This window comes from Equus caballus, chromosome 2 (genome assembly GCF_041296265.1).
Source record: "Equus caballus isolate H_3958 breed thoroughbred chromosome 2, TB-T2T, whole genome shotgun sequence".
NCBI lineage: Eukaryota > Metazoa > Chordata > Mammalia > Perissodactyla > Equidae > Equus > Equus caballus.
Genome location: NC_091685.1, coordinates 65,162,557 through 65,175,590, shown reverse-complemented (window position 1 = coordinate 65,175,590; position 13,034 = coordinate 65,162,557). Strand labels below are relative to the sequence as shown.

The 13,034-nt window shown below is 43.4% G+C and overlaps 1 protein-coding gene and 1 long non-coding RNA gene across 2 annotated transcripts in view; one reads left to right on the top strand and one right to left on the bottom strand.

Annotated features, from left to right (window-relative positions):
- Window positions 1–2,492: 2,492 nt before the first annotated feature.
- On the bottom strand, window positions 2,493–5,406 carry LOC138923267 (uncharacterized). Its single transcript, XR_011436664.1, has 2 exons — window positions 5,231–5,406; window positions 2,493–3,543 (listed from the first exon to the last, which is right to left on the bottom strand). It is a non-coding gene; the product is annotated as an uncharacterized lncRNA (long non-coding RNA).
- Window positions 5,385–13,034, top strand: part of PINX1 (PIN2 (TERF1) interacting telomerase inhibitor 1) — a 93,240-nt gene continuing 85,590 nt past the window's right edge. The window contains exons 1-2 of the mRNA XM_001496538.6: window positions 5,385–5,584; window positions 12,924–13,033. Of these exons, the coding sequence (XP_001496588.1) occupies window positions 5,566–5,584; window positions 12,924–13,033 (129 nt within the window). The 5' untranslated portion in view covers window positions 5,385–5,565. The remainder of the gene's footprint in view (window positions 5,585–12,923; window position 13,034) is intronic.

Genomic DNA, 13,034 nt, shown 5'->3' with positions numbered 1-13,034 from the left:
GCATTTCTAAAAAGTTCCCAAGTGTTGCCAACACTGGAAGAGGGACTTTTCTCTCCTTCTGATGCTTCTGTAGCACTTTGGGCCACTTTTGAGTATTTAACACAACCTGCCTTGCCTTAGAATTAAGTTGGCATGTATTCATTTCGTCCCCTAGAATAGCAGCTCCGTAAGGTTGGGTTCTGTTTTGTTTACCTTTGTATGCATTCAAGTGCTGAGCAGGGATAGTGTGCTTCAAAAGAAGAAAAAAGGCTTGTTATGTGGTTAATCTGTCACCTAATTTCCTTGTTACTCTCTCCTTCGTTGTATTAATGCTGTCCCAAGCTCCCCCAATTTCATTTGCAGACACTTAAAACTCCTTGCCACATAACTTTTGGTTGTTTGCTTCAATTTTGATATGCAACACCTGCAACTTTTTGATATCTGGAATTTACAGTTCCTGGTGTCACAAACTACTCTTGATCCGAGTTTTCCTTGAGGTGGGTGACAGTAGAGGAAGCTTGCGAGGGAAGATAGGAAGGGCTGGCTTTACTTAAACAATGCCAAGAAGGCAGAAGCTGAGCTCTTAAAATTAAATTTTACTGTTAGCATGCTGGAAATCAAAATCAAAATGAGATGTTTGTGAAAGGACTTGAAAAGTAGTAAAGCCCTTTCTAAATTGTGGAATTATTAATATGACACCCTAGGTCATATAATAAGTAGAAGACAGGAAAGCATTTAGAAACTAACTTCCCCAACTTTATTCCCGTCACAGTTAGCAGAGACAAAAATCACACATATTTAGAATATTCAGACCAAAATTCAGAGACAAAAATGGATAAACTTAGAACATTGGCACCAAAGTTAGGAGAGCCCCCGTGAGCCCGTATCATAGAAGCCAGAATGGAACTTTTGATTTAGATTTGTGGTATTTTCACATCCAATAGTAAGAGAGTAAGAGGTTGCCAGTGAACTAGCCCAAATGTCTCAAAACATCTTTAAGTGAGATTTTTTCACTCTGGTTTATTTCACCTGATCCAACAACCTCCTTCTTCACTCAAGTGAAGTGAAGACCTTTTAACAAAGTTTTCCCAGTCATCTCCTGGTAGGATGAACCCTGTCTTCTAGTGGATTCCTGTGTTCTGTGCTGGGGGTCCCATATCTGGTGTACTAAATTAAGAACATACAGATTATGACCTGCTGAATGAGGAGGCACAAACCACACGAGGTCAGCAAGTGGCTCCTTCAGTAGCTGAGTTAAACTCTGGGGTTGTTTCAATTGAAGGTGCAGTTTCAATACACTAACACAAAGGAAGTAGAATCACAAGATTTATTACTTACAGATCCCAGGAGTGGGGAGGCAAGGAACTAGCGGAAGGGCAGTCCTCCATCCCAGCTCATGAGGGAGCAGGAGAGAGTGAGCAGAGTGGCAAGCACCTATTGCATATAAAGTGGTTGGGGTGGAAGTCACCAAACTTTTCACAGGCTCAACTCTAAGTGGTTACTTTAAAAGGTGCCCCAGGAAAAGCAAAGCAGGAACTTGTGGCGGGAATCCTAAGTTCAGGTCTCTATCTAAATGTCCAGGCTCTGGGTGTGAGTAGGGCTGTCACACTGTAAAATGCCCAGGCAGCAACTCAGAATAGCTGTTTTCTCATCATAGTTCCTCAAGAGAGGCTCATGGGTGTAGTATTCCCTGAGTTCTGGCATGTTTAAAACTGGTTTTCTATAGACCTGATACTTTAAGGATAGCTTGGCTGGATATAAAACACCTAATTCATACTTTCTTTCCTTGAGTATCTTGAAAATGTTGCTCCATGGTTGCCTTGCTTTGTACATTGATATTGAGAAGTCTGGTGTTGACCTAATTCTTTTGCTCTTGTCATTTATTTATTTATTTTTTGTTTATATTTTATTATTATGTTGCCTAGGGATTTTCTCTTTGATAAAGCCTAATAATTATACTGGGATATGTCTTGGAGTTGTCTTGGAGTTGATCATTGCAGGTCAATTTTCCCAGGTACTTGATGGACCCTTTTAATAGGCAGAATCAGATCTTCTCTTATTTCCAGGAAGTTTTCTTGGATTATAATTTTAAATGTTAGTTTTGTTCCATGGTTTTGTTTTTCCTCTTCAGAGACCCCAATTTTATATATTTATTAGATCTTCTTTGTCTGTCTTCCCTTTCAACCACTTTCTGACATTTTTTTTACTTCTTTCTTTACCTCATTTTCACTTTTTTAGTTGTTTTCTTGCCTTTCTTCAATGTCTCTTACTAAATTCTCATCTTTGGATCTATTTCTTTGGGCACCTTAGAATTTAATCCACATTTCTAATACGGTTTTGCTGTTTTACTTCCACTTCTTTCCTGTGTTCAATTAACTCTCACTTCATTTCTTCCTGCTTCTTTTGTCCATTCCTGTTAGCTTCTGAGTTTCTGACTCTAGGTGGTTTTTCACTTCCACATCACCAAGTGATTGTTTATGGATATTTAATTCAATATGGAGTATTATGTTCAGTTTTCTTCTGTTTTGCGGTTGTTTTTGCAGTGATGGATTTTCATCAGCCAAAATGTTTGACTCATTTTCTGTTTTCTTCTTATTGTAGCCTTGTATAGCTGAAGACTGCTTTTGTTTATTAATTTTGTGGGCAGACTGTTGGCTGGGGTAGTTTTCAAGACTCCTAGTTCAAGAGTGCTCCCTTGCTCTCAGTGTAGTAAAGTACCCAGGAAGTCTGGCTTCAGAATCCCAGCTCTTAGCTATTATGCTATTATACTCCCTTTAATGCTCATGTCACTGAGTTATGCTTTTCTGCTTAAAGCAATTCTCTGAAAGTCTTTCAGACCCAGAAATAATCTCAGAGATCGTCGTTTTTTCAGAGATTGGCACACTGATATCAAAAGAGGTGAAATGACTTGCCCAAGGTCACTCTCCAAGTTGGGAGCAGAATTTAGGCTCTGCCATGTTTTCTGACTGCCATTTTAATTCTAGTGCTTGACACCCCAACCCCCTGCATTGTAACAGAGTGCTGTGTCTTAGGAATGAAGTAAGTTTACCTGGCAAGAGTCAGCTGTATTTCTTTTATAGATAAAATGTTAGTGATATATCTGAAAAATAATATAAAGACATAATGCAACATATGAGGATTCCTTTTTGTGATTGTACAGAATGTATAACTAGCTTTTACAATCTAGTGTGTGTGTGTGTGTGTGGAGAGAGAGATTGAGACTGACATTCACCAGAGCTATAGAAAAGGAATAGCAACACTCTGTCCCTGATCTTGGTCTTTCCTTGCCTCAAGGAAAGGGACTAGCTCAGATGACTTATCCTAGTACCTTCTACATTCAGTTCTTCGAAGCATTTTGACAGAGTCTGTCATCTCACCTAAAGGTGTTCTTCATAAGGACTTTTCTTGAGCAGGAAAAAAGACGAGTCTATTTTAACCCTGAGTTCGTTCATACCTTTGGTTGTTTAATGGCCTGATACACAAAGTAAGGTCCATGGATCATCAGCATCCACATCCTCGGAAGCTTGTTAGAAATGCAGAATCTCTGACCCCATCCTAGACCTGCTGAACCAGAAACAGCATTTTAACAAGATCCCTCGGTGATTCGCACACACATTAAAGTTTGAGAAGCACTGCTCTTACAGAGTCTGCCAAGAGACTGGAGAATAAGACTAACTGTCATATTGAATCATCTTCTTTTTAAAAGCGTAATAACCACTCCCAGCTGGCCATTTAAAATTATAAATATGATTCTGTAATTTTTTAAAAGTCCCAAACTTAACATTTTTTTCCAGTAGATTATCCTCATAGATATTTCATAGAATACTGGAGTGGGAATGCTGGAGTTGGAACAAACCTTAGAAACAATTAGTCTATCCTGCATTCACTCAAATGCAGAGTCCCTTCTACAACATTCTTTTGCGGCCTCTGACTGGACATGTCCAAGAGAGGCAGCTCACTGAATCACAAGGCACAACCATTTGCTGCCATTCACTGCCACACTCATAGTCTTAATTCAGTTTTGACCAGCTATCCCCTGGACCACAACAACAGTGTTGCAAACTTCTGCCTCAATCTTTCTGACCATCCTAGAGACAAAATTATCTTCCTGAAATCATATACCAACATATGTAGTGCTTGAAAAAATGCTGACTTTCTGATAAAGTCACTATTCTCCACTCTATATAACTACCTTCCATTTACTCTGGTCTAATCAAACACATCTGCTAATTATCCCAAGACTTGGGTGATCCTGCATGCTTAATTTTGTGCAAGTCCAACTCCCTATTTTAATCATGTTCCCCATGTCATGACTTACCTGCTCCCTGCCTTGGCTGTGAAAATTTCATTGATTTTGCATCTCCCCATCCATCTCAGTTCCTGGATATGTACTGATGGCAGCAACTATTCTTTTGTGTTTCTTTTTTCTGATTTTTATGAAACTAGGGAGGTGTATCTTGTTTGTCCAGATTCCTAGTTAAGGGGTGAGTTCATCTGGAACAGGAATCTAGTCCCTCACATAGCTTCTCTTGGCACTTGAGTGATGCTGTCTTTCTGTGTCAGCACCATCACCTGAGGTTCACTAGAGTCACCTGTCCAGAAACATGTCCTTATTGTCTGCCTAAGATTCTCATTGCCAGAATCTCATTAGAACTCCCCTGTTGACACAAGAACTTTACTTAAATTTCACAAACATCTATGGAGCCTGTACCATACTCAAATTATTTTGCTAGGTGCTGGTATGGACACAGAGATGAATATGATAAAGGTAAAGTTCCAGAGTGCACGTTGGAATGGAAGGAAAAACAAAAACAAAAACCTTTGTCTTGCTGAAAGCATCATCTTCTTTAAAGAGAGGCATTTTCCCCAGATTTAGCTATGTGCTTAACTTGGGATCCTCTATCTAATCTATCTATCTATCTTACCTATCTTATCTATCTATCTATCTATCTAATCTGTCATCATGTCTGTCTCAGAAAGCAGAGCAGGAAGAAAAGCTAGGACACCACGGTGCAGTCTTTCCCTCCAGCCGAGTTTCGCAAACTCCTTTTACGCACCATTTTTATAACGCTGACGGCCCTAAGGACTTTTGTTTACTTCTTTCTTTTCCTCATTAGACTGTGAACTACTTAAGGGCACAGTTGGTGTCTTATTTCCAGAAAGCACTATGCTTGGCATTTAGTAATTAATGATGCCGGTGATACAGGTAATCCTATTAGCCTTTGCTCTGCGGCACTCTTAAGGGTTTTACCTGTGTCCAATCATTTAGTGCAGGAACTTGCTGAAGCGCACGAATCCCTGCTTCTCTTTCCACCTCCTTTAGACCTCTGACCCCTCCCCGCTGAGGGTCCGCACTCAATCACCTCACTGACCTCCGCCACCCGCCCCAAGACGGTCCGCGCCACGCCCACTCGCAGCCACGTGGTCGAGGAGCAGGTCGCGCCTCCCTGACGTCACCAGGACGCGCCGTGCCGCTGCAGTCCTCCTGGCGCGTGAGTCCCGGGGTTTCGGCTTCTCCGCGACCCGTTAGCCGTGGTGGCCGCAGTTGCTTAGGACCGGAGGCCCACGGCGTCACAGGCTGGCGACATGTCGATGCTGGCTGAGCGTGAGTGTTGGGCTCGGAGGCCAGACCCGGGCGCAAGGGTGAAGGTGCCGGGTCGACGCTCCGTGCGGGACCGAGCGGCGGGGCATGCGGGGGACTGGAAGCCCGGTTCGGCTGGCCAGGCCTGCCGCGGAGATCGCCCAGCCCAGCCTTCTCCGAAGTTTGCTACCGTCTGCTAGTGAGAGAGACTGCGAGCGTCCGGTTGGGACTCTTGTCCTCACGCGCAGACCTGGGCACGCGCGCGGTGGGTTCGAATGGGAGTCAGGACCCAGGTCTTGGGAACCCGGACTGGGTCTTTCACTTCCTGGGGCCTCCGCCTCATCAGTAAAAAGAGGAAGTTAGGGCAGCAGGATCTCCTTAGGCGCTGAAATGCCATTCTCGAAGATGTATTGAACCCAGGAAAGAAAGGCACAGGGATTAGAAGCATCCAACACAGGAAGTTAGCCTTTTTCTTAGGGGGTGCAGGTCTAATGAGTGATTCTAAGTAAGACTGTGGCAGTTTTGACTTTCTTATTCGGAATTATTAACACTCTTCCATAAAAGGAGTGTTGGCCACAATGCCCTATCCAGCCTGTTTGCCGTTGATATTTACCGTCACTTTGTGAAGGCAAGTTCATTCATTCCCTCTCTGGAGAGGCTAACTTCTGAACGGTACCTGTGCTAAGATTGCCTGCCACCAGATGGCAGTCGTGCTTTGATCCTGAAGAGAGGGCCCATAACCTACTGAAAGTGTGTCGTGAGTGAAGACCAGAAAAACAGCTGATTTAACAGACCAACAGCAACTGCACAGGGATTTTGTGAAACAGGTGCTGTCAGTATCTCTCATGTAGGGAGATGGAAGAGTGGGAGCACAAAAAGAAATGAGTAAGGCTCCATTTTACAGGGGCAGAAATTGAGGTTCAGAGGAAAATAATTGACCCTGTCATTGAGCAGATTTTGTCAAAGTGACAAAATTGATCTAGTCATCTCTGTATCTTGATGTTCTTGCCACTAGGACCAGCAGTTTTCTGTTTTTAAGTAGGGAATCATAGAAAGGAATATGTTACGATCTCTGCTGGTTTTAGTATTCTTCGATGTCTGCTTAATTGAGCATGCACTGGAGAACACTGGCCCTGGCTCTGCTGTTCATTTCTGTCTCTTTCCATGATCAGTTTCTGTGGGGTTATTAAAAACTTCTTTTATTGTCTTCGTGACTAGGTTGGCTTAAAAAAAAAATCAATGAGATGGTGAACGTGAAAATAGTTCAATGTATGAAGTGACATACAAATGTGAAGTGCTATTTGTGGACATCAGTAATTCATATTGTATGATTTCAAGAGAATATTTTCAGTTCTCCTCTCCCTACCATGACTCTGAATTTTCAAATCTTTGTCATGATAATACATAATATTTTGTGTTATCTTTTTAAAAATTTTGCTGAGTTAATATCTGTGACATCCCTTGTGATTGGACATTTAGGACAGGTATTCTTATTTTAAAGATGAGAAAATAAAAGCATAGAAAAGTCCTAGTCCCATGGTATCACCACTCAGCAATTTTTTTCTCTGATAGTGTATAAAATTGGGATCATTCTATAGCTACAGTTTCGTATCCTACTTTTTTTCCTACTTAAAATTAGATGGTGAACCTTTTCATTAAGTATGCTATTTCCCTTGTTTTCCCTTGCCATATGGACTATATTTTGTTTTATCCTCACCACAGTCACTTACCCTAGTTTTAAAATCTAGTAGTTTTCTTTGTGTTTCTCAAAAACGCTTTTTATCCAGTATTTCTTTAATTATCATATGTTATTTTAGTGGCTCTCCCCTATGTAAGACAAGAATTTCAGCTATCACTCACACTTCCTAGTTTTTATATAATTTGGAGTTTTAGACCTGGATTTTTCTCAAGATATCACCGGATTTATTCTCAAGATATCGGCTGAGTCTCTTCAAGATCAATTTTTGGCACTTGGAAGATTACATTTTATAAGCAAATGACAACACTTTAGTTAATGGATTTTAATATTCATTGCATTAAAGTTTTATGCTGTAGTTTCCTCAATCTTGAATAAGTCTTGAATATATATATATATATATATTTTTTGCTGAGGCAGATTTGCCCTGAGCTGACGTCCATGCCACTCTTCCTCTACTTTGGATGTGTGTCATGGCCACAGCATGGCTGATGAGTGGTGTAGATCCACTCCTGGGATCTGAACCTGTGAAGCCAGGCTGCTGAAGCAGTGTGCCAAACTTAACCACTAAGTCGTGGGGCCGGCCCCTTGAATAATTTTGTAATAAGACTACATGGGTGGGATATTTTGTGCTCTTGAATATCTTTGGGGAAAAAAAAAAGACAACGCTTCTATTCTTGGAAGAAGGAACTCAGCACAGCTTTCAGAGAAAGCTGAATCCTGGCACAAGCTGTGCCTTGTTAGGCATGGAGTGGTTGGGAAGAGAAGTCCTTTGAGCTGTTGTATGAAGCTTGATTATTGGGGTTACCCCAAAAGAGTCCTGATGGAACCATTTACAGTTCGATCTCCAAATAGGAGTCGTCACCGCTGGAGGACGGTTAAACACATCGTCCCAGATAGTGATTCTGCAGATTCAGGGCAGTCTTCCCTGGGGCCCAGCACTCTCCCTTACACTGCTCTTCCACGTAGTGTCGGGCATCCCCAAGACTGTCCTCAGATTCAGTGATTTACCATGGCTCAGGACTCAGCCTATAGTTGTACTCATGACTGAGATTTATTGCTGCTAAAGGACACAGAGCAAAATCAGCAAAAGGAAAAGACACGTAGGGCAAAGTCCAGGCAAAACCAGGCACAAGCTTCCAGAGTCCTCTCCCAGTGGAGTCACACATGACACACTTAACTCCCCCAGTATGAGTTGTGATAACACATGTGAAATGTTGCCAACCAGGGAAGCTTGTTAGAGACTAGTACCCCAGGTTTTCACTGGGGGCTGGTCACGTAGGCAGCCTCTGCCTGGCATGCCCCAGAGTTCCACACTTCCAGGAGGAAAGCAGGTGTTCAGCATTGTTTGTGGAAACAGGCATAGTGAGCCACCCTTATCAGTTCTGAGAATGGTCAGAACCTTCCTGAAACCCAAGTTCCCTGCCAAGGGCCAGCCTTGTAAGCAGGCCTTTTGAAGGACAGCCAGTAGTCAGGCCTGCTCTGGTAGCTCTTTTCTGCATGCAGTATAGCAAAGCTGGCATCTGAGCACAGAACCGTTAGGGAATAGGAATAACAAAGCACGCGTAAAAGTTGATCCATTCTGAACAGACCAAAGATAGTCTTTTCCTTGCCAGGATTTCCCAAACCTGAAGCTTCTACAACACTAGTGCCAGGAAGTGTTCCAGGCAAGGAGGGTTATGGTCACACAAGTTTGGGAAACGCAGTGTGCCTGCCTTGGCCTGCTCTCGGAGGATCTGCATGTTTGCACATTCAGAGCTCTGAGGAAGCCTCAGTCGCGTTTACCCAGTGAAGGGGATGTGTTCTGAGGAAGCCTCAGGCACGCTTACCCAGTGAAGGGGATGTGCTCTGAGGAAGCCTCAGTCGCGTTTACCCAGTGAAGGGGATGTGTTCTGAGGAAGCCTCAGGCACGCTTACCCAGTGAAGGGGATGTGTTCTGAGGAAGCCTCAGGCACGCTTACCCAGTGAAGGGGATGTGCTCTGAGGAAGCCTCAGTCGCGTTTACCCAGTGAAGGGGATGTGTTCTGAGGAAGCCTCAGGCACGCTTACCCAGTGAAGGGGATGTGCTCTGAGGAAGCCTCAGTCGCGTTTACCCAGTGAAGGGGATGTGTTCTGAGGAAGCCTCAGGCACGCTTACCCAGTGAAGGGGATGTGTTCTGAGGAAGCCTCAGGCACGCTTACCCAGTGAAGGGGATGTGTTCTGAGGAAGCCTCAGGCACGCTTACCCAGTGAAGGGGATGTGCTCTGAGGAAGCCTCAGTCGCGTTTACCCAGTGAAGGGGATGTGTTCTGAGGAAGCCTCAGGCACGCTTACCCAGTGAAGGGGATGTGCTCTGAGGAAGCCTCAGTCGCGTTTACCCAGTGAAGGGGATGTGTTCTGAGGAAGCCTCAGGCACGCTTACCCAGTGAAGGGGATGTGCTCTGAGGAAGCCTCAGTCGCGTTTACCCAGTGAAGGGGATGTGTTCTGAGGAAGCCTCAGGCACGCTTACCCAGTGAAGGGGATGTGTTCTGAGGAAGCCTCAGGCACGCTTACCCAGTGAAGGGGATGTGTTCTGAGGAAGCCTCAGTCGCGTTTACCCAGTGAAGGGGATGTGTTCTGAGGAAGCCTCAGGCACGCTTACCCAGTGAAGGGGATGTGTTCTGAGGAAGCCTCAGGCGCGTTTACCCAGTGAAGGGGATGTGTTCTGAGGAAGCCTCAGGCACGCTTACCCAGTGAAGGGGATGTGCTCTGAGGAAGCCTCAGTCGCGTTTACCCAGTGAAGGGGATGTGTTCTGAGGAAGCCTCAGGCACGCTTACCCAGTGAAGGGGATGTGTTCCGAGGAAGCCTCAGGCACGCTTACCCAGTGAAGGGGATGTGTTCCGAGGAAGCCTCAGGCACGCTTACCCAGTGAAGGGGATGTGTTCTGAGGAAGCCTCAGGCGCGTTTACCCAGTGAAGGGGATGTGTTCTGAGGAAGCCTCAGGCACGCTTACCCAGTGAAGGGGATGTGTTCTGAGGTATGTGTAGTTGGGTGATTTCGTCATTGTGTGAACGTCATAGAGTGTTCTGAGGGGAACAAAATTTGCTATCCCAAAATGTGTCTCTTTAACATGAGGATTATTTTAGGCTGATTATTTTTAAGAAACAAAGACTTACACAGTTTTTCTTGTTACCTTCCCCATAACCACCTAAAAGAATTAAGATTAAAAAAACCTTTCCTCAGGAAGTGAGTTACCACCTTAGCATAAAGTGAACTAGATGGTAGATGGAGGAACCTAGAAAAGCCCATTTGTTGGGCTCCCCTCTGTGTTCTTCTGTTTCTATGTGACCAAACAAACACTTGTTCTCCAAACGTTTGCTCCTTCTCACCTACCTGTGAATTGCCTTCCTTCCCTTTGAAGTCCCTGTCCCTCCCCACCCCCAACAGCTTTTGTCTTTAGCTGAGGATGGTATTTAAGGTGAGGGTTTCAGGCCTTCTTGGTGAGTCACTTGGTGGTGGTGGTTTTCCTGGGTTCCCATATATACATGTTATTAAACTTTGTTTTTCTCCTGTTAATCTGTCTCATGTCAGTTTAATTCTTAGACCAGCCGAAGAACTGAGAAGGGCAGAGGAAAATTTCTTCCTCCCCTACAGTGCTTACGCAAACCTGGATGGTATAGCCTATATAGTACTGGTCTTATGGCACCATCATTGTATGTGTGGTCCATCATTGACCGAAACGTCATTTTGCAGTACATGACTGTGTTAAATTTTGTTTAACCCAATGGTACTCTATTTTAATGAGAAGCCCCTCTCCCCATTTAACATCCTCATTTGGGAAACTCTGCCATATGCCATTGGTTGAGGATACTGCCATTTCCCTGGGAAGAGGAACTGACCATGGCTGTCCATCCAGTCTTTTGTGTTGTAAGCAGTATAGCCTGCTGTATATACGTATGTAACGTAAACTGTATACAGTTCTTATTGCAGAGGGTGGGCTGTCATTCTCCACAATGTCTCCTTTATACAAGCCTCAGTCACATCCCCCTGGCAAGCTCTGCTGTATAATCATCAACTCTGACACACAACAGTCAGCAGCCTGACGGAGAGAACACTGGTTAACAAGGCCTGTCTCGAATGCTGTTCATTAGCAGAGGCAGTGTTACACTGAGTACTTACTAAGATAAGTACAGCATTAACTTAGTCACGTGTAGCATATTTGGGTCACCTTTTTTCTGCAAAACAGTATGAGTTTGAGCCCAACTTGTTTTGCTTTATAAGTAACCTTTTTCTGCCTGCATGTTTGTGAAAGGTTTACTTATTTTTGCTAGGCAGTGTGTAGTTATGGGTCTCTTTATAGATTTGACTTGTAGTACAGTAAGCCTCTCTGACTGAAAAGTTGGGTTATTTTTTAAAATTATGTCATGGGACTGCCGAGGCGTGAGGTTGCTGTTGATAGTGAGGCGCTGTGCTTCCGTTGGTGCAGAATGTGAATGATAATGACGCTTGATCTCCAGATTTCTCATTTGGCCGTAATTTACTTTTGAGTTTTATATTCTTGTTCTGTGAACTTTTGAGATTCTGTACCTGCTGTGACTTTCCTTAAAACGACAATAAATTTGAGTTCATAACGGTCAGTTATTTACATGTATTTAAAAAAAAATGCTTACTTTGAAGAGACTCAAAGCATTTGCCTTAATTCAATTACGTTCCTTCCTTTCTTCCCATCTCCTTTTTTTGTCTCCTTCTTCCTTCCCACCTTCTTTCTTTCTCATTCATTCAGACGTTCATTCATATATTTACTGAGTGCTTGCTATGGGCAAAGTGTTTTTTACTTCTTGCAACGAAGCATAAGGAATAAGACACCATAGTGAGCAGTAGGAGATTATGGTCTAATAGGAAACATAGGAGATGGACATTAATAGTCGTAATACAGAAGAATGTAATTAAATGCCGGAAAAGAAGCAGATAATTTATTCTGGAAGTCCAGAGAAGGGGTCATATGGCCTGAGGGCATTTCATTGAGAAGGGATGATTTTTAGTATCCACAGGTCACGTGTGTGGAGGGTACAGTTGATTATCCCCAAGATCATAATGCCTGTTGTATATTGTGGATTAAGAATATAAGCTTTGATATCAGTAGGACCTTGGTTTGTATAGAGGCTCTGGTTTTTGCTTGGAGACTTTGGCACGTTTCTTTCTCTAAGCCTTAGATTTTCTCATCTGAAAAGGGGAGACAAGAGTATCTACCCTCATTGGGTTACTGTGAAAACTGAATCTAATAGTGTATGGATAGCATTTGACACATGATGTATGGCAACGACTATGCTGCTGCAGCTGCTGCTGATCGTGAGGATGATGCTGGTGCTGACAGGTGCTTTAAGTTGCTGCCTTTAGCTGAATGTGGAAGGCCTGAATGATGGTATATCCTGTCTCTTGATTTGTCACCTTTGGAGGAAATCTTTTTATTTTTATCTTATGAGGTCAGTTATTATGTTGAGAATACACAGTTGTTGGGGAAACCAGGATAATGATCCAATCTGATAACCTTCCATTGGCTGCTGAATCTGATATCTGCATCTAAGAAAACAAAATGTATGTGATGTTTTATGCAGGCATGTGTGTATGTATTAGATATGTGTGTATTTGTGTGGTGTTTTCCAGATTTGAAAGATAAATTGCTGATGAGATACTTTGTCATTTGCAGGTCGGCGGAAGCAGAAGTGGGCCGTGGATCCAAGAAACACTGCGTGGAGTAATGATGATTCCAAGTTTGGCCAGAGGATGCTAGAGAAGATGGGGTGGTCTAAAGGAAAGG